Source organism: Sturnira hondurensis, unplaced genomic scaffold, assembly GCF_014824575.4.
Source record: "Sturnira hondurensis isolate 20B ecotype Veracruz unplaced genomic scaffold, ASM1482457v3 Scaffold0022977, whole genome shotgun sequence".
NCBI classification, from domain to species: Eukaryota; Metazoa; Chordata; class Mammalia; order Chiroptera; family Phyllostomidae; genus Sturnira; species Sturnira hondurensis.
Window position 1 is genome coordinate 2,771,517 of NW_028095608.1, and position 21,620 is coordinate 2,793,136.

General features: G+C 48.8%; 1 protein-coding gene across 1 annotated transcript in view; it reads left to right on the top strand.

The window, feature by feature from the left end:
• RYR2 (ryanodine receptor 2) overlaps positions 1 to 21,620 on the top strand; it is a 389,249-nt gene that overhangs the window by 260,882 nt on the left and 106,747 nt on the right. Inside the window, exons 60-64 of the mRNA XM_037037343.1 lie at positions 1,977 to 2,041; positions 4,488 to 4,609; positions 8,815 to 8,864; positions 18,659 to 18,719; positions 20,511 to 20,749. Coding sequence (XP_036893238.1) covers positions 1,977 to 2,041; positions 4,488 to 4,609; positions 8,815 to 8,864; positions 18,659 to 18,719; positions 20,511 to 20,749 — 537 coding nt within the window. The remainder of the gene's footprint in view (positions 1 to 1,976; positions 2,042 to 4,487; positions 4,610 to 8,814; positions 8,865 to 18,658; positions 18,720 to 20,510; positions 20,750 to 21,620) is intronic.

The following is a 21,620-nucleotide window of genomic DNA, read 5'->3' on the forward strand; positions in this document are numbered from 1 at the left end:
GAGGTGAGAGGTTTACAGAACTTAGGAAGTGACCCCCCACCGAGTCTAGTGCCCACCTGGCACCATGCACAGTATTACTGACCGTATTCTCTGTGCTGGACTTTTCCATCCCTATGACTGTTTTTATAACTATGTATAAAGTTCTATGACTATTTATAAGCATAAAGGTGATTTATGCTTATCTCTTCGCCTTTTTGGATCATTATGCTATTCAAGAACCTCCTTTTCAACCTATCTATAGTCTAAAAGTTGTATTTTTCTGTTTTATTAACCATTGATCAAGAAGCTGTTTATGCAACCCAATTTATAGCATATAATCTTTTTGTAATTGAAGCAATGATGTATTTTGAAAATTTGGTTTATGAGTCATTCTGACTAGTAGCCAAATTAGTCTGAATTAGTGAAATTTAACCAAAGAACAAAAATGAGGCCATGGTGAATTTTTGAAGCTGTTTGGCACAAAGTTAAATATTAAAAATTCTCTTCCACATTTAAAAGCATCTGATGTCAGTGCCGTCCTGAGAGCCTGGCTGCCTTCTCTTTGTCAAGTGATGGGGTGGAGGCCAGGGGAGTGAGCCTTTGGCAGATTGCCGGTTGTTCGCAGTCTCTCCACTCAGCACGCTTCTTTCCCTCCACGGGGTGAAGATGAGGCTAGATTCACAGAGATGACAAAACAGGCCTTACACGCTGCTGATGGTCCATGGGCCTTTCCAGAGGCTGCGCCCGGAAGGTTGGGTCCAAGAGAGAACTGTCAGAGGCTGCACTGCCGCCCTTGCTGCTGCAGATGGAGCTCCCACAGCTCCTCTCCCCGTCCGCTGTCCTCGCCACGCGTGCGTCTGCCCTGAGTCTGTTCTCAGACCAGGCCGCTGGCGGCAGTGGGGTGTGCACGTGCCGCCTTCTAATTTTCCGGTTTTATCACCGGTCGTGTTTTTTCCAGATCTTTTCACATTGGTACATACACATCTTTGCTCAAGTGTACAATGAAAGGAGAGATGTTTCCTATTTAATTTGTTGAAATGTTAGCATATTTAACTATGTGCAAAATTCTGTCTCGACAGATTTTTGTATGAGAAAGCCCCTTATATGGATCTAGCCATTTTGAGTGACATGCTTCAGAGAGATTTAGTGCAAAAGTGCCAACAAAAATGAAATTAGCAAGTTTTAAAAGCCATTTAAAAAATTTATTCTTGGAAAGAACATTATTATGATATTTCAAAATATATTCTAAATTCTCTAAAAATGATCCTGAACATATATCTAAGATTTAATAATGTATATCTCAAATTGTTTGATTTCTATTTGCAAAAGAACTTTTTCAAGCAAGTTAGCTTGATTCCTAAAAATCTGGAGGCTAGCTCACACATTTCACTGAAACCTTGATTCTGAATTGTTCAGCTCCCCCGTATGCCCTGCATACCCTCACGGTTCTCAGGATTTATCGTTCCACTTCATGTGAGTGTGAAGCTCCCTGTGTGAGTACGGAGGAGGGAAGAAAGGCCATCTTCTAAGCCAGGTGCTGCACCAAGGTCCATCTGCTCTGAACGTTGCAGTTGTTTTCCGAATCCCAGGGAAAACTTGGGTGTTTTGCTTTGCTTAAGGAAGGTGCTCAGCTTGTACCCACTGCTCTCAGCCCAGCTGCCAGGCCGTCCCGCCGAGACAGGCATTTTTCCTGAGTTCTGCTCCAGTTTGCGCCTCTGTGCCTGGGAGCTCTGGAGTTGCACCAGGGAGGGAGTGCGTGCTCATTGCCATGCAGCTGGGCTTTTCTCAGGAGCCCGTTAATTCATACTTGGCTATTTGTTTAAATCTCTTCCATTTATTACACTGCCAACGTGAGCCTTTGTGTTTTTGGTTGGCTCTTTATGCTCAGTTCAGTGGGACGGCACATCAAGCCGTGTGTTCTAAAGTTTGCGTCTGGGGTGAACATCTGGCAATGTTTGAAGTGCAACATGTTCCTGAAAATTCTCTCCTGTCTGCAGATGGCGGCAGCAGATGCAAAGGACAGCATTTCCCTTACGAACAAGAAATCAAGTTCTTTGCTAAAGTACAGTATACAGTCCTTCTTGTTTTTGCTTCAATGTTTGCTTACAAAACGCACTGTTAGCTCTCTGCCTGAGGTCGGAATGCATTTGTCTGTAGCTGTGGCTTCTCCTGCGAGCTGAGGTTGCGTGGCACCAACTGCTGCATGAACCCTGGGGGCGATTTTCCCAGCAACTCACTCTGCCCTCCCTGCCTCAGCTGGCAGATGGATTGCTTCTATATGAAGGCTGATTCAGACTTCTCTTTTTCTTGACTTTATCGTATAACACAGGGGGGTGCCAAACTCATTTTCACCAGGGGCCACATCAACCTCCCCATTGCCTTCAAGGGTCAGAATGTAATTTGGGGACCTGTGTAAATGTCACTACTCCTTTACAGTTAAGTGAGAACTCGGTGCTGCCACCGGGTAGAAACAAGGTGCTGGGCTGGAAAAAACAAGGTGGAGGCTGGATTCGGCCCGAGGACCTGTGTTTGCCACCTGTGATGTAACAGAAGAAAAATATCTACCTCTTGATATTTGAGTGTTGTTAATGGTTTAAGATTTTTAGATGAGCATCTCTCTCGTGGAGAGGAAAAGCAGTAGCTAATGGATGAACTGACACATGACAGGGGCCTGTGCAGAAGAATCTTTATTGTGAGACCTCCGTCTCCTTGCCATACGACCGGCCAGCTGAGGCTCCGAGATGGCCGGTGGTTCAGGTGCAGAGTGTGTCCCGTTGGCACCATTCCTCCTGGTGAATGCAGCCTAACAAGAGCTTGGGACCTGCCTGGGGCGTGGGAGACTCTCAGCCAGTTGGGGGGAATGAGGGTAGAGTGTTCCCATGCGGTGTGTCGACTTCTCGAAGTGGACACAGTGCCTGGGCTGCCAGGTGTCAGATGGTGGCTTGGGGTGTCCCTGTCGCTGACTCAGAGGGCCTCAGGTGCTTCCTTGTGGGCAGTGTGTCGCAGTTAACTTAAAGACCTCATGATTCTGCCAGTTACCTTTCAAAGTACTTGTGTTTGGTGGTTATTAGAGATCCTTTGCAAAATGGCTTATTATTTTGATTCACTTGTGTTTGGCCTGAGCTATATGTTTCTAGAACTGTGCCCTTTGTGGCAAGGGAGGCTTCTCTGGTCTTTCCTTCCACTCAGTGTAGCACTCGGAAGTCTGTGGGAAGCAGCTCACATTTACTCTGAGCTGTACTTTGCTCGTCAGCACTTCTGCTGGGATTCAGTTGTCAGGAGTGCTGAACTCATGCCTCTAATCATATTTAAAAATACCTCTGGCATTGCATTGCCGATGTATGCAGCACCCTAATGACTTTGTTTGTGGATGCCTAATGTGGCTTAATTTCTACTAGTCTGTGACTCATTCATTCATGCATTTACTGAGTGCCAGTTCTGAAGTTCAGGCAGTGTCTCAACTTTCTAGGAAGATCACCCAGGGTTACATATCCCTTCAACGTGTAAATATGCTGTCTGCGTGGTGGGAAGAATGCATTTGGATAGGCTTGAGTCGAACCACTGGCAACACCAGTTATTCTTACTTTTTTCGTTTACTCAGTGAGTATTCATCTACTGATTGCTATGTGCCCAAGAAAGCCTGTGGCCCTGGTGATTCGTGGTGGCCACCCCAAGGGCCAGGAGAAGGCTGTAACAGGAGACCAGTGCAGAGATGGCTCTTGTTTTCTTGTGCCACATGGACTCTTAGGGGATAAAAACCGCTTGTCAATCAGATAACATGTAAAATTGCAAATGGTGTTACCAGAGCAGAGAATGTGGAGGTTGTCTGACACAGAGGGGTGGGCAAAGGCTTATCTGATGGAGAGCCCTGGAGCCAGGCTGGCAGGAGAGAGAAGAGCTGGGACAGGCGTGCAGGAAGTACATTCTGACAGAGGGAATGGTGCGCAGAGCCTCGTGGTGCAAGTGGGCAGGGAAGGGGGAGGAGGTCACTGAAGGCCCGCAGAGCTGGGGCAGGAAATGCCTGGTAGGCTTTGAGGGTGGCCCAGTGAGAGCACAGTGGAGCTGGGCAAGTGGCCGTGGACTTTTGAGTAAGTCACAGCCATTGTGCATCTCAGTGCTCTGCCCACAGAGAAGGGGCGAGGCCCCCACTGCACCGAGTCTGCACAGGGTGAGCTGTGTGGTGGGGGCCAGCTGCCTTCCTCACACTGCACAGCCTGGTGCGAGATGGTAGAGAATGGCTCACTTTGATAAAATACTAAAAATAGTTTCAGACAGCTAACAATTGAGTGTTTTCCCCATAATTATGTCCCCTCACCTACCGCCCCTCCACAGGGACAGGAAGTGGCAGGGTGAGGTGTGCAAGCCAGCCTTTGGCATGGAGCTGGCTGTCCATGGGCGCCAGGGGCCTGCTGCATGTGGACAGGACTCTGCCTGCTCCAAAGCCTCCGTGCTCAGCCCTCCCCCCCAAGTTCCACTGTGTAGACCTGTCTTCTCTTCCTTCCTTGCAGGTTGTTCTGCCTTTAATTGATCAGTATTTCAAAAACCACCGTTTGTACTTCTTGTCTGCAGCGAGCAGACCACTCTGCTCTGGGGGACATGCCTCAAACAAGGAGAAAGAAATGGTGACAAGGTAAATGGCTGTAGAGCAAAGACCCTTGTCTGCATGTGTTTGCACTGGGGAGGGAGCACCTGGGACCCGAAGGGGGCCGTGCACCTGCCCTGCCTGCCCTTTGGGAACCAGACTCTCGTGGGGATGGTTTCCGCAGGTTGATCCATGTGATGTAGACATTGAGATTCCTTGTGTTTGCTGCTGAGTGGAAGGAGTAGAGTGCCCAGCACAGAAGTCACAGGCGGAGGCTGGAGAGGTGCCCTGTGTCAGAAGGTCTGAGGGACGGTGCTTCTCACATTAATTCACTAAACTCCCTTCGAATCTCATATTTTCAAGAGCCTTATTTTTTTAGGAGGGTGAAATCCCATTTACAGAGATGATAATTTTAAGTATTTTAAAACAATAACGCCCACTCGTGGAAGAAAAGGAAGCGAAGGCTCCCCGTTCCCTGCTCAGGAGGGCGTGCTAGTGGTGCTCCCTCCGTCCCGTGTGTCTCAGTGCTCCTCGCAGGTGTGTCTGGGGCTCTTCTGGTTGTCCCCAGCACGACTCCACAGAATTCTGCCAGAATGTCTGCAGACGAGAGTCTGTGGCGGGCAAGCCCTCCTCGGCATTGCCGTATGTGCAGGGGGCCTCTGACAGGCTGTTCCGTGAGAGGGGTCACCCCTGCACAGGCTTCCCTCGGGCTGGACGTTAATGGTCTGCTGATAGGCAGGGTGGTGGCAGCCTGTCAGAGAGAAGGAGGTGGGCTCGAACACCTGGGGTGGAAAGCAGGATTTCTGTATCATGGAACGTTGGGAATGAGAACTGGAATGGAGTTTTAAGCTCATCTCTTTACTGTGGTACAGGACTGTAATAAGATGAAAATGTCCCCAGACTTCATCAAAAAATGACCTTCCTGTGAAGTTGGCAGACCTGGTTGTGGTAAAGATGGCAGGGAACCATCCGAAGGGTATCCTGCTCACCTCAAAGGGCCCTCCTCCAGCCCGGGACCCAGCGCCCCCCAGAGGCAGGGCGGGGAGCACAAGCAGGGTGCCAGGTTCCCGTTGACCTCAAACTCCTGGGCTGTCGCCTGGTGTCTGCATTCCCCAGGGCCTGCCAGCCTTTGAAACTGGAAGTTTGTTCCCAGGGGGCATCCGTCTCTTGTATGCCACTCAGGGACATAAATGAAGAGAAAATACAATCAGAGTGCATAGGAAAAGCACAAAGAGCACTGTCTGCCTTCCACTTCTCCCACCTGCTGTGCTGTGTTTTGTCGCCTCCCTCCAGTTCTCAGTCTGGCTCAGCTTCTGTCGCTGACTGGGCCCCTTGTGGAACGAGTCACAGCAGCCTCACAGTTGTGGTTATCTGGGCAAAGACAGGCTATGTGGGTTCACTGTGGGATGTTTGCCATTGACAGTGACTGCCAGAATAAGGTTCTTCTTCCTCTCTTCTTTTTAATCTTTTAATTATTTTTTCACTTCACTCATTAGTACTAAGACACCATTGAGGTGGGAGACAGGGAGAGAGACCAGCCGGGCCTGGCAAGTTGAGAGGGAGGCGCCCGGTGCTGCAGGCTCAGGGCCGGGCTGTTGGTCACTCTGTGGCACCAGCACCACCAGGCACTTCAGAAGAGCTAGTTTGGAGAAGAGGCTGGATGGTTTGGGTGCTTAGCAGCTGTTGACAGGTCATCGGCTGGGGCCGTCAGCAGAAGGCTGGGACTACCGTTTGCGCTGGTGGACAGATCAGGGCGAGAAATGACTTTTGGGGGGATTGCCTTTACCCATGAGGTGCTCGAGGCTCTGAGAGTAGATGACAGTAAAGAGAAGTGAGGGGAGAAGCCCAAAGGTCTGACTTCCCAAACGTGGAGGTTTACTACGGGGTGGGGGACTGAGCAGTGGGTGTCTGAAGAGAGCAGAGGACAGTCAGTGGTGGGAAGGGTCAGAATCCAGAGTGTCACAATGTTGAGATGTCAGTGATGCTGACAGCGAGAGTCTCCAGGTGGGATGCGCAGGTTTTGCTGGTGGGGGCCCTGAGCGCTTGGAAGCGAACGTTTGTGGGTGCGGAGCAGGCATCGGGGCTGCGGGAGGATCCCTGCCTGTGAATTCTCAGGGTGTTAGTCGTAAGGGGATGTGGACATCATGGAAGTGTGTTTAGAGAAACTGTGGCCCTCACCTCCAAACACTGGAACCATATAGTCTGGCACCTGGAAGGCAGACAGCACAGGAGGATGAAGCTTTCCCTACACTGGTATTTCTCGCCGATGGCACATCTGTTACTGTAAGGAGCAGCTGATATCCCGAGAAGTTGTTTTTCTGACAGACTGTCAGATGTTAAAGGTGACCCCACAGAATAGGGTGTGGAGCAGTTCTGTTAACGTCACGGCAAGAGATCCCAGGTTGAGGTTAATTGGGTGAAACCCAGTGCCTTCGGTATAAAGGCAGCTTCATTTCAGGTTTCATCGGGATGCCAGGGAGCACCCATTAGTGAGAGGTAAAGGTACCACTTTGGTTAGGCTGGAGCTCAGGGAGCCCAGTGAGGGCACTTCTGAGAGGTCACCGCTCCCCGTACCCCGAGGCAGAGCCTTGTGGAGGCAGCATGCGTGGAGCTGGGTGATGAGGGCACCTGGAGGAAGTCGCTCTCGTTTTATTGTCTTTTTTGTTCAGATACTGCAGCTCTGGGAGCAAATGTCATTATGATCTTCTACTTCAGTAGATCATTGTTTTAAAAACTTGTAGCACAGAAGAGATCTCTCAAGACCTCACCTTCACTTAAACATTTGTGTGTGAAGGTTTTCCGGGAAGAGTTACACTGTGCCCTGTGTAAGTAGTTTTCATCAGTACATTTTTCCACATTACTACTGAAGTGAGATAAGATGGCCAGAACTTTCTGTAGAGGAGGTCAGCATCACAAATAGGGTTTCCTCTGTCTCCTTTCGGCCATCCTGTCGTGGGCAGCTGCCTCCCTGGGCACAGTCTGTACCTGGTACGGAGGAGGGTACGTCTGCACATCACTGGTAATGTGCGGGGCCAGAGAGGACCCGGGTGGGGGAGGTCAGCCTGCAGCTGCCACGGTGCTTGGGGAAGTCAGGCAGGTGGGGGTGTGCCGTTCAGGTCCACGTTCAAGGTGAGAGCTTCGGTCAGTTCTGACTGTGCAGAGCCGATGCTCTCTGACAGTTCTCCTGCAGAGAGGTAAGGTGTTGGTAGATGTGAAGATAGTCTCAGTTGTGATACAGGAAGTCAAAGGCTATAGCAGAGACTCAGAAATGGTGCAGGCAGAGGCTGGGAGGCGTCTCTTTCAGCCTGGTTTGGGAGGGACGGAGGAGCTCAGCATGTCAGAGAAGCCTTCTGCCAGTGAACGTGTCCTGAGCTGAGTGTGGCGTGTTGGGGAGGAGGGAGTGCAGCATGGAAGTGAGTGAGGGGTACTCCTGAGAGGAGGGACCTACGAGGAACCCTCCAAACCGCCCCAGGGGCCAGGATGAGATGCTTGCCCAGGTCCTGGGGTTTGACCTGAGAGTCAGGGTGCTGCAGTGCTCTCTCGCCAAACGGGGGTCACCGTGTTTATGTCCTCCCTCTGCTGATGGCCAGGGAGGACACGGGGCCCAGGAACGGCGCTCTAGGAGGTGAGAAGTTGACGTGCTCCACTCATGCTCAGTGCTGAGAGCACTCTGGGAGTCTCCTCTGAGCGGTTGCCAGGCACTTGAATCCCGTCTCTATTCCAGGGTGTTCAGAGTTCCTGGACGCTGCGGCGGAGGGGTCGGGGGCGGGAGGTTGGGAAGAAGAAACACTGAAACCTAACGTGACATTTCATGCCAAAGCACCATACTGCTACCATTAAATATCGTCCATAAAAAACAACAAATACTAGAATTTCAGTTGTACATTTGGACAAATATTTTCCTTGTGGTTTTTCGGTAGTTACAACTACTGAATGTATTCTTATTGGGTTCATAGAGATTGCTTTTATATTAATTAGCTTTGCTTTTAGTTTTTTTTTGTTTCTTTACTTATAGTATGTGTTTTTTAACCATGTTTGTTAAAGATATGCACTCAAAGACTCTTGGTACCTTTACTTCACATTCTGCTCAGAGAATTGATTCTTTCTGCGTGACACCATGTCGCTTCTTCTGGCTCATAGATCAGCTGTTTATTTTTCTTTCTTTTTCTTTTTTTATTTTATTTTAATTTCCCTGTCTTTTCTACCTCCCCTTCCCCTTTCCCCTTCCTCTTTTGTTTTTCTTTTGTCTTCAGCCTGTTCTGCAAACTCGGAGTTCTTGTCAGGCATAGGATTTCACTGTTTGGTAAGGAGACCCTTGAACGGACCCCAGCATGGCCCTCACCTGGTTTCCTTTACTGTCTGCACTGTGTCGTGTGCCGCTGCATGAGTGCACGTGTGCCACTGCATGAGCACCCGTGTGCCGTTGCATGTGCTCGCCCTAGGCCGGCAGTTTGCCCGCTTGTGTGCAAGCAGCGTGAAACTGAAGACAGGAAGTTTTTGTGCTCGTCTGAAGTACATTTGAAAATCAAAACGCTACAGTATTAAAGAGCAAATGAATGGAAATGGCAGCTTCTGCCATGCTTTATATTTCAGAAGGTGCAGCGAAACTGGGGCCTAGGATTCGTTTGGTTGTCACTGGTAGGCTAAACGATACGCTCTGACACGTGGAAGCGATGTAACTGCACTCACCGTTTAATGCCCTGACTACAGGTTTGCCTGTCGACTGCATTTCAGACACTGGGACCTCAGGGTAGATGCAGGGAGGCTGAAGACTTCAGTTACGGAGGGGTTTTCTAGAACCGCTCAGCCCGTGGTCAGTGTTTTTGGTCTCTGATTCACATAGCTGAAGTCCAGGCTCCGAGCACCACCTCCAAGAGCCGCAGGAGCCCCGCTGGGGCCGCGGGACACTGCGGCCACAGGCAGAGCATGCGGGACTGTCCTGTGTCCGCTGTCAGAAGCCGACACAGCAGGTGCTAGCCCTGTGCTCTGTGGGTTGTGAGACAGTGTTGCGGTAATTCCAGCATTAAAACATTGGGTGTGATGGAAAAGATGTTGTAAGTTTAATTCCATTTATAGGAAGAAGTAAGAGTTAAGTCAGTTCTATAAAGGCATAGTGAGTAAACTGAGGAATTTGTATGTGTATATGCACATATGTGCACATATATATCCATGCAAATATATATGTGCACACAACACCTGTAAGTTGTAAACTACATTTTTTGAGAAATGGTAGTTTGTGAATATAATTACTTGATGTTGTATTTGGTCTCCAATTTTATATTCAATATTTGGTGCTCTTAAATTTAGCAATTAAATGTTACATTTCATATAAAGTGAGTTTTTGAATTAATGTGTTGGTTATCAAAAATCAATGTGGAAGTTATTTTCTTCTTTTTTTAAAGATTTCATTTATTTGTTGTTAGAGGTGAAGGGAAGAAAAGAGAGGGAGAGAAATGTCGATTGGCTGCCTCTCACACACCCCTAACTGGGACCTGGCCCGCACTCCAGGCGTGTGCCCTGACTGGAATTGAACCAGTGACCTTCCGGTTTGTGGGATGATGCCCAACCCACTGAGCCATGCCGGTGAGGGCTGGAGATTATCTTCTGAGTAACTTCCAGTCCCAGATCACTGACTTTTGCTTGAGTTCTCTTCAGCATAAAAGCCTCAGTGGAAAAGTTCGGGCAGAATGCCCGTGAAGGGCTCCAGCCCTCTCAGGACGGCAGCGGGCTCCACGTCGCTGCTTGCCCCCGGGAGTGCAGCCTCACAAGCAACTCTGCAGGGGCTTGTCTCCCAGCTGCACGCCGGCACTCTTGTTGATGAGCACAGTACTTCTGCTGTGCTGCCTCTGGCTTCTTCCATGCTGGGAACTCTTGGTTTCCTGTGTTGTATCTCCCATGATTTCCTTTTAATAATTTTTGAAGTATTCCGTACATGCAGTGAAGCATGCAAATCTCAAGGACAGCCTGATGCTGTAGCATGGTGAAATGTCACCCGCGCTCATGCCCACTTGCTCAGGCCGAGACAGAGAACGTTTCTGGGGTCCCTGAAGCCTCCCCTGTGCCTTTCCTCAAACCCTTAAAAAAGGGACTCTGCGTGGACTTCCGTTACCATGGATTAATTCTGACTGTTCTTTAACCTTCTTTTTTCCTTTCGAACATGTAGCTCGTCATACCCATCAGAAGAGAGAATTGGACTGCTAACGTTCATCCGTGTCTGTAATTTTGGTACTCCTTTTAGGTGTTGCCTTTTAAATCCCTTAGCATGTAAATGCTAGTTTTAAAATCTTAAATAGGAACTTAATGGAGAGCGACCCTGCACCTTTTCTTCAACGTCGTATTTTTGTGAATTCTTTACATTATTCTAGCCTCTGTTACTATTATTCAAATTTGCTTTGGGATTTTCCTGTGAAATAACACAAACTTCAAGAGGCCTTTATTAATCAAATATACTCAAATGCAGACATGTCCAGTTATCAGAGTCTTTGAGTCCACGACATGTCAACCAGAGATGATACAGTTGAAATCTGGCTTCAGACACTCCCCTGGGGTCCCGGAGAGAACAGTGTGGCCTTGAAACGGAGATCCTAGGTGCCAAGTCCTCCCTGTGTAACTCAACCAATTGGATGATGCAGACAAGGGACTTCACGTCTCCGAACCATTTTTTTAAGTTTTGGACGAGGTTAGAATAATAGGTGTGTCAGGCTTAGAGCTCTAGCGTGTTTCCGTCTCGTGCTGGGTAGCGCACTCAGAGTGCCGTGTGAGTGGCCACCGTGCGGCCCTCACACACCAGCTGTTCCTCGACGGTGAGAGTGGAGGTGGGCAGAGAAGCCCCCAGGCTGGGCGTCTGTGGGCAGAGTGAAAGGTGGGGAGAGGCACATTGACCCGAAACGTGTCAGGGAAGCGCAGTTGAGATGACCGGAGCTTTCTGACACGGAAGGGGCAGACCCTCGTCCTGGTGGCGGTGGCTGTGGGGAGCGAGTCTGCGTACTTGTCCAAGTTGGATGCCAGATCATAGTGAGATCTCCGAACTTCATCTGCAGGTGAAAGACTTTTCTGATTTAAACGAGGAATCCCAAAACTTGGGCTTAATCCATCTGTGTGTATCTTCAATCTGAATATTTCCTAGCCTTTGAAGCACACTTGAGAGTTAAAGAGATTTAATTGTCTCGGTGTTTTATGCCTCGGATAGTCCTCTTGAGGTGTTCCATGCAGTCATTTGGTACTAGAAAAAGGTAAGGTTTAAAAGGGGGGGACAAGCCATGTATTCCTCGCAGAACAGTAGTTCTCTGGTTTCATTAAAATACTTGGTAGGAAAAATGGCCTTTTGCTTACGTATAGGCTTGCCTCCAGAACTCTGAAATGCCCTCTAGTGACATAAGTCCCCGCCATCTTGTCTTTTGGGGACTCAGGGTGCAGGCAGGACCTAGCAGGAAGGACCCTGGTTTCCTGTTTCGGAATCCGTGCTGAGGAACTAGTGTGGCCAACCCCCGCTCCCACCTTTGCTACGTGAAGTTCTGATTCCCGACTTCAAGGCAGTGAGAGACCACACAGACCCTGTGTGACAGCCTAGCACAGGCCTTCTGACGCTGTCAGAGGTGGCAGCTGGGGGTCTGGTGGCCCCCACAGAGCAGGGGCAGTGGCAGCATGGGTTTGCCTGTGAGGCCAAGTCTAAGGCCGCACTGGCCCTCATTTTCCACGTTTGTGCAGTGAGGCCTCTGTGCCCTCTGCCATGTGCAAGGGTTCTCAAAGGCTGGGGGGACTCAGAAAAGGTTTTCCTGTCAGCCAGCGCTGCCTCCACTCCTACCCAGCCAGCCCAGGGCCAGCCATTCTCTCTGTGTCCTTGCAGAGCCTTCTGAATGGGGCTCTTCCCAGTCCGGGCTTTCCCAGGGCACAGTCTCCCGTTGCACCCCTGCTGGTGACTTTCCATTTCTTTAGAATGAAGGTCAGAATTCTCCATCTGGCTGTGGGAGTGTTTCGTGGGGACCCCTGTGGACCTCCATCCGCATTTCCCAGCAAGCTCTTGCTCACGGTGCTTCAGCTGAAGGGGCCTCTCATTGCTCCTCGACTGGGTTAGTTCCCTTCCTGCCCAGGGTTCCTGCCAGTGCTGGCATTGCTGATGGCCACACGGTCCCCCTAGCATTCACCTTTTCAGTCCCTCATCCTCACCTGCAGGCCACTGTGCCTCCTTCAGAGTTCAGCCCAAATTCTCTGCTCTGGGTCACCTCCCACCTCCTGGATGTTATTCCTGCTGCTGGGCTCTTGGAGCTCCTGCACCAGCCCGGCTCCTCTCCGATGCAGTGGCCTGAGCAGCATCGCCTTTGGGCACCAATCACTCCGCTCTCTGAGGGCTTGTTGCTGTATCCTCAGTGCCAGCAGGGGGTCTGACACATAGTAGGCCTTTTGTAAGTCTCTGATGACTGAGAGAATGACCCATCCAGGGCCTGCCTTCAAGAAGCCTACACTTATCTAGTAGTAAGTGATCAGAAGTCTGCAAGGAGAAATGTGCTCTCAATTTGAAATTTTCTTACATTCACGAGTAACCCAAACTTAACATTTTTTTTTGTTACGTTATGTAGTATCCACGTAGTTCCCTTACAATTTAGACTCATGTTACCCAAGTTCCTTAAGCAGCCCATGAAAATGCACAGGGTCCTTCCACTGACCCAGAATGGTGCGTGATCAGTGACCGTTCCAGCAGGGCGATTGGACTCCACCAGCTGTGGTCCTTTCTGTCCGAGGAGCGATGTGAGAAGACTGACACCCAAAATAGTTTTCATTTGGGGACCTTTTCTACTTTTCCATCTTCTGGTGAATTTTTTAAATCATATTAGAGACAGGTTAAATTGTCCAGAGATTCCTCAGAGTTACTGGAGAAGTTCCAAATTTAATAACAAAGACTTCTAGGAATGCCTGGAAAAAGCAAGCGTTCTGTAACATAATGAGCATGGTGCTCCGTTATTTCTTTTGGTTTGGCCCTGAGTGACTCTAGACGGCAGCGCGTCGCCTCATCAATTCAGTTCAGTGTCAGCTGCGGGACATTGAAGGAGGTGAGTGTCGGCTGTCGAAGTGAAGCGCTTGTTCAGTGTTTGTTTCTTTCTCCTGGTGAGTGCGTCCCATTTAATCGGTGCATGAATCTTAGTGTCGTGTTTGCAGGAGTTTTAATAGCAAAGTAATATAGCGAATCCTCTCAGGTGGTGTCTCTCCTTGAACAATCAGCGGACAGTTGACGCTGCTCCTTCTGTGTCTGCTCCCGAAATCCGAGCGTGTGTTGCCTTGAGCACTGTGCTCTTGCTTCCGGAGAGATCGGAGAACTTGTGTACGTTTGTGTCATCCCTGAAAAGTTCAGGTTGTGCTTGCTCACTATCGGAGGGCACACAGGCTGAGGGGACAGTCATTAAAGTGCGGTGACACTCGGGACAGGGCACACCTGAGGGTGGCGTTCCCCTGTGCGGAGGATGGCACGTTCCTTCGGGCACACCTGCTGCTCGGGACCACCTGCTGCTCGGGACCACCTGCTGCTCGGGACCACATGACTGCCCCTGGGGCACGGCGAAGGCGTCCTTCACGCAGGCGTCCTGCAGTTGATGGCAGTACATGGGGCAAAGACCGGAGTTCCCTGGACTCGTTTTACAAGCTTTAGGGAAAGTAACCCACTTCCTAGGGAGAGGCAGAAACATCAGGTTCGGATGCTGTAATGAAAATAATGTCAGAAGATAGTGTTGGAGCACCACACATGTTTCTTCCATTTGAACATACTGGTGTGAGAGACCTTCCTTACTGTGGGGCCAATGAATAATGTGTAATTGTCAGATGTATGTTCTTAGTTTAACCAAAACTTCTCAGTGATTAAGGAATTGGTCATTTTATTTCTATCAATGTCACAGATCCCAGAGGTGACAAAGTCCCTGGCACTCTTCAGGTTCTCTTGATTCACTCATCACTTTGAGACAAATTATATTTTAGCCTGATTTTAGTTTACACTATTAATAGGGTTCTGCCATTATCCATAGGTTAATCATTATTCAAAGAAGAGAATGTCACAAAACACTGGGTGGGGCCATGCAGGAGGGGTGGGGCAGAGGAAGAAGGGTCAGCGTGGCTGCCGCCCCCCCCTGAGGAGAGGGCCGCACTCTGGGGGCCTCGGTAGGTCAGCCTACGGAGCGGGGGCAGACAGAGCAGGTGGAGTTCTGGATAACATCGCAAAGTCCTCAGTATTGCAAACCTTAGTTAAAAAACATTGAAAACCATGAGCCAACTGGGGATTAAAATGCAAAAAGATATTTAGCTTTGGACAGCTTTAACGTCGTTGCTTTTATTTAGAGAGTGGTGTTGTGTTATGGGCATTGGTGCCGCGCTTGTCATCTGCTGTGATTAGGTCTGGGGCCAGCTGGGAGTGTCACCCGCACACTCAGTCTCTTGCACAGAGCCCAGCACAGTCTTCACGACAAATGGGGTTTGGTCCATCACTGTCTCTCTCCCTAGGTGTTTAGGGGCTATGTTTGAAGATAAGGGAAATGGTTGGGACCTTGAGAAAGCATGAGATTAAAAACATCAAACTTTGTTTTTTTTTACATTATTTAGAGCAGTTAAGCCGTTACATAGAGTTAATACATAAAAATACAATCATCACTTCAAAATGTTAGCATTTGCTACCCTTCTTCATGACCCTTCCTGCTGCTACTAAATGACATTTCTGAACGGTGGTGTGGGTAGCCTTCCGAAGGGGATTATTTAGATGGTTCTCATTGCATTAAAAACCTTCCTCTGCACCGTGTTTTTTTTAAGAATAACCGTTGTCTAGCTGTCTCTCTGAAATAGATACTTTCACTTGGCCTGCACCATAAAGGGTTGAGTATTTAGCCAATACCATTTCTGTGTCCTTGGGGTCCTTGTCTGACGTTTTCCCACATTGAGGTGGTTGCACTCAAAGTCTTTCCATGTCTAATGTGGAGGACGCCGAAATGTGTGGATGCACGGAGCTTACAGTTCAGGGCTTTAACTATCACATAAGTCTGACGCTCAGCAGACACCTTTTCATTCGGCGCACCGAACTTGCCTGCCCCCAGTGATTTAACTGAGTGCCTGCCCTGTGCCAAACACTGGCCTAGGTGCCGGGCCACCGCAGGGGCCAAAGCAAACAGAAATCCTGCCTCACAAGCCACCTGGTGGGAGAGGGCCTGGTTGGCTCTGCACGCACTGTGCTCTTTATACAAAGAGTGAAGGGAGAGGGGAGGGACCGTGTGAGTCAGAAGAGAGTGGGGCCTGGCCTCCCTGCCTGGTGCTCAGTGACAGTTGCCCGAGCCTCATCCCTGATGCCTGTGAACCCTTCCTCCCGGGCCTTCCCGCCTCCTCTCCCGTGCTCTACTGCCCTTACCTTTTAGCCTCCAGGCATCCCAGGCCCTACGGCCTTTTTTCAGTTATATATATATAACTGAAATATATACATACACACACATACATACATGTACACGCTGGCTAATTTCATATAGGCCCAGGACTTTAAAAATTACCTCTATGTGTAAGGTGCCCAAATTCATAGCTCCCATAGGATCTCTTCTCTGCACTGCAGATTTTTCCGTCAGTTGCCTGCTGGGCATCTCCAAGGAGATAACCTGGGGGCCACAGAGGCCAGGGCCCCACTCCCCTTCCTGGTCTGCTCCTCTCTCATCTCTGTAAGTCACAGGGCCCCATACCCATCTACCCACTCTTCATACGACTGCTCACCAAAACCATCTTGGAGTTATTCTGCTCTTCTAACTCCCTTGCCTCCCACTAAATCCATAAGGAAAGAGTTAACTCTGGTCTTACTGTCCTCACTGCTGAAACTCTGACCCAAGTCCACCTCCATCAGCTCTCCCACTGACTCCCCTGGCTCCACCACAGCAGCTNACATACACATACATACACACACATACATACATGTACACGCTGGCTGATTTCATATAGGCCCAGGACTTTAAAAATTACCTCTATGTGTAAGGTGCCCAAATTCATAGCTCCCATAGGATCTCTTCTCTGCACTGCAGATTTTTCCATTGGTTTCCTGCTGGGCATCTCCAAGGAGATAACCTGGGGGCCACAGAGGCCAGGGCCCCACTCCCCTTCCTGGTCTACTCCTCTCTCATCTCTGTAAGTCACAGGGCCCCATACCCATCTACCCACTCTTCATACGACTGCTCACCAAAACCATCTTGGAGTTATTCTGCTCTTCTAACTCCCTTGCCTCCCACTAAATCCATAAGGAAAGAGTTAACTCTGGTCTTACTGTCCTCACTGCTGAAACTCTGACCCAAGTCCACCTCCATCAGCTCTCCCACTGACTCCCCTGGCTCCACCACAGCAGCTTCCTGACTGAGGTCTGCTCTTCCAGCTCCTCCAGTTCGGCATGTTGGGCCCTCATCCACTATCAATCAGATTCCAGTCTGTTCAAAACCTGAGAATGTCTTTCAGTTGCAACTTAAAAAAACACCCGGAGTTGTTGCTCTGGTAGCCAGGCTCAGGAGCCTCCCGCCTGCTCAGCAGGCATTGCCCCTCCGGGGGTCCAGCACCAGCCACCTTCACTGACGTCCCTGCCTCATCTTCTGCAGACGAGCCTTTACCCATGTGCCGCCTCCACCCAGGCCTCCCCCAGCTGTGTGCGAGGTCAGGTCCCTCGTGCCCAGCTCTGCTCGTCTGCTGTGACTGTCTTGGGGACGGCCGCGGGACCTCTCCCCTGAAACTCTGTCCACTTGCTCTAATCCCTACTTCTTGCTCTATGTTTTTACTGTGGCCCGATGTCAAGTATTAATTTTATTGATTGTTTACTTTCTGCATTTCTTGTTAAAATGCAAGTAGTTTAATAACTGTTTTGCTTATTACTTGAAGTTTGAGAATGCCTGGTATTTAACGTGTGTTTATTGAGTGAATGAGTAATTGAGTGAGTGCTACTTTCAGGGACTATAGTACAAGCCCTGTGATTGCCACCAGCCAGTATCTGGGACATAAAAATCCTGCCCTTCCCCTGCTTTTGCCTTTATTATCCCCAGAAATTCTGAGATACAAAGCAAAAGATGAATGGGCCTTCTCATAAAGAGCTCAAGGTCTCATCGATGAGTGCCTGCCTTTTTTTCTTCCCTGGATCCAGTCACAAAACTGGCTTGCTGGCACTGTAAAGCACATTAATGTCCATGTATATTTATTTCATTAATTTTAGGATTTTTTGTGTAAAGAATATAATGTATTCAAATGCATTAAAAACTTATATTCAAATGTGAGTTGTTAACCTCATGTCTAGGAACTGATGATGTTACATAGTGTACACACACACACACACACATATGTGTACACATTGTATATGGTATGTAGAATGAAGAAGCCATGATGTCTCACTACATTGTGAGCAGTCAGTCTTTCTGTGACTTTGGGCTTGCTTTTCTGTGTGTGTGTGTGTGTGTGTGTGTAGAGAGAGAGAGAGAGAGAAAGTAATCATATAATTCATATTTCTGCAAACCAAAATGAATTTCAACTTTCAAAAAGAGTCAGCCTCATTTCAAATATCTCGTGAAGGTAGAATTAAACCTTTCAGGTGTCTGATGCTTTTTTATGTGATAGCTTGGTGCTTCTTTTTCACTGATGACCAATAACATTCAGGCAAATTAATTCATCTGAATGCAGTTGAATGCAATTAGAAAGCAGAGACACTTGGAGTAATTAGAATGGAATTAAATTTATTAAAGTTTTAGCTTGCCTCATTTCATGAAGGCTATGAGCTGACTTAAAAAGCTGGCATACAATGTGATTTAAAGCTAAGATGAACTGGTATGGGGAGGGTGTGCTGGAAGAATTTGGTCACACTCTGCAGCCCGGTGCATTGCTTTCGACGCTTCCTGAGAATGTCAGCTCCTTGACCCAATCTGCTTCCCCGCTTGCCCACATGTTTGCATTTCCACTCATAGCAGAAAAACTGCATGATTTTAAACTTGATTAGCAAACATTTTTTACTGAGTTATTATTATTGAGTTGTTCTGTAGACTAATTTTTGAAACACAAGTAATAGAAAAGAAGAACACCAACAAATTCTCAGGGCAATTTACGCAGCATTCTTTTTGTCCTCTGTAGGAAATGATGCAACATCAATTGTCAACTGCCTGCACATTCTGGGCCAGACGCTGGATGCGAGGTACATGAGTATTTTTATCTGAATCAGTGAGTGTAATAATGATATCAGAGAACATTAAAATGGACCTACTGTCTTGATTTTACTCTTTGGGATTATAATGAACACTTTAGGTGAAAAGAAAACCTTTTGTAAATTACTAATACAGTGACATTTTTATTTTTATGATCGTATATAAATTGTTACTTAAATTTCAAGTAATTTCTGTAGCAACTCTAACTGGAGACTGAACTGAGAATGTGTCCTGTGAGGTAAAAATGGCACTTCCGACCTTAGTGGTCATGACAATGTCGCTGCATGGGCGGGGCTCCACGTCTGCAGTGACAGTTAGTTTTACAGGAGACGTGAGGGTTTCGTTCCCAGTGTGCAGACGAGTCGAGTGAAACTTGAGAGGGCCCAGGGACGGTGGCGGCAGAGCCGCTGCCAGGCTGCGCTCTTCCTGCCCTGCCCTGCCCTGCCCTCTACACGCCCACACGCCCCACACACCCACACATCCCCCACACCCACACATCCCACACACCCACACATCCCCCACACCCACACATCCCACACGCCCCACACACCCACACACCCACACGTCCCACACGCCCCACACGCCCACACATCCCACACATCCCACACGCCCCACACGCCCACACATCCCACACATCCCACGTGTGTGTACTGAAGGCACGGTCAACCCACTCAGCATGACTGGTCCAGCCTCCAAGCTGCAACAGTAAATTAGTTACTATTGAGAGTAAATCTAAACAAAAGTTTCTGAACATCTTGAAACTAAGTTTTATTATCGAGGATAAAACTAGATAAAAGTTTTCAGAATAAGAGTATCAAGCTCCATGATATTCTTAGATTTTCCGTTTTTGTGTTTAAAATTTTATTTGGGGTGTTTTGGGTAACAAATGAAGAAAGGAGATGGCATTACCCATCTTCAGCTTTTGCTAGAAGTTGCAGTGGTAGAGTGTTGCATGTTCAGCCTTCAAAGGTCCATCGCCACCCTCAGAGCACAAATAGTGACATCATGCGGTGATGTGGTTTAGTTGCCNCCCACACGTCCCACGTGTGTGTACTGAAGGCACGGTCAACCCACTCAGCACGACTGGTCCAACCTCCAAGCTGCAACAGTAAATTAGTTACTATTGAGAATAAATCTAAACAAAAGTTTCTGAACATCTTGAAACTAAGTTTTATTATCGAGGATAAAACTAGATAAAAGTTTTCAGAATAAGAGTATCAAGCTCCATGATATTCTTAGATTTTCCGTTTTTGTGTTTAAAATTTTATTTGGGGTGTTTTGGGTAACAAATGAAGAAAGGAGATGGCATTACCCATCTTCAGCTTTTGCTAGAAGTTGCAGTGGTAGAGTGTTGCATGTTCAGCCTTCAAAGGTCCATCGCCACCCTCAGAGCACAAATAGTGACATCATGCGGTGATGTGGTTTAGTTGCCATTGAGTGTTTCTTTACAGCCATTGCCTCGGAAACATTCCCGATCCGTTCAGTTTTGGGGTCACTAAACTGAGTTTGGTTGGCTATAAAATAAGTATTGGCGACATTTATGCTGGTGGAAGACAGAAGGCACTAGCCTTGCCCTTTGCCCTGAGGTTCTAATGAAGCCGACTGAAGGAGTTTAGGAACAGTTCTGAACTTACAGAGCATGATGGCTGAGTCTTCAGTGTGTTGAATGTTACAGAGTGGATTTAAAAGCTGGTGGGCGAGGAGATGCTGTGCAGAAAGATGGGCGGCCATGGCCTGAGCTCACTGGCCTCGCGTGCCATCCCTGCCCCCCTTCCTCCCAGGACGGTCATGAAGACGGGCCTGGAGAGCGTGAAGAGTGCGCTCAGGGCATTCCTGGACAGCGCTGCTGAGGACCTGGAGCAGACGCTGGAGAACCTGAAGCAGGGCCAGTTCACCCACACCCGCCACCAGCCCAGGGGCGTCACCCAGATCATCAACTACACCACGGTGGCCCTGCTGCCCGTGCTGTCCTCGCTGTTTGAGCACATCGGCCAGCACCAGTTTGGAGAAGACCTGATATGTACGTGAATCTGTTTCTTAGAGCCTGGTTACCAGGTGGTGCAATCTGACATTGTGAAAGCCATTCTTGGGTTACTCAGATGCAGCTCCAACACTGGAGGGCTGGTTTCTAGAACGTTCTAGGTTGACGTGTGAGTTACAGAAACCATTCCTACAGGGGTGGGTCACTGAATCCCTGGACTATCTCCTCTGCATTGGCCAAGTACAAAGTCCAAAGCTGACTACTTCTGCGTGGTCTCTTTCTGAGGCCACTCTCTAACGTGCTTTGACCAGGGGACAGACGGCATGAGATGTGTCCAGCTTAGTTCCCAGTTGATGCAAATTGGTCCCATGGGCTTCACCACCAACAGGCGTGAAGGCTGCCGAGACAGCATGTGTCCCAGTCACTGGCCGACTGGGGCAGCCCAGGCAGCTTGTGCTAATTAATAGGTGTCAGTCTCTTTGCACTGGGGATCTAGCCAGCTGCCTGGGGCTGGGATGCTATAATTATTAAAAACATCCACAGAATGGCCAAAGGTATGTGAAAAAAATAGCACAGGACCTGCCCTGACATCCTGCCTTTGTGCTGGTGTGAGCCCTTGTCCAGCAGCCGTGCCTGCAGACCCGGCCCTGACACTCACACCCTAGGTGTCAGGTGAGTGCGCCCTGGGGAACACGCGCTCCATGGCACCACAGAGCTGGCTGCGGCGCTCACTCACCCAGGGCAGCCAGTGTGGTTCAGGCGGCGGGTCTGCAGGGCCAGGATGAGCTCTCCATTCGTGTTGCCATGTTTTCTCCAGGAACTGGTTCCAGGGTTGGAATTAGAAGTTTGAAGTTCAAAATTCTCAGATTTCTTCGCCCTTAATCACATCTTGTTGGGTCATAGGTCACCT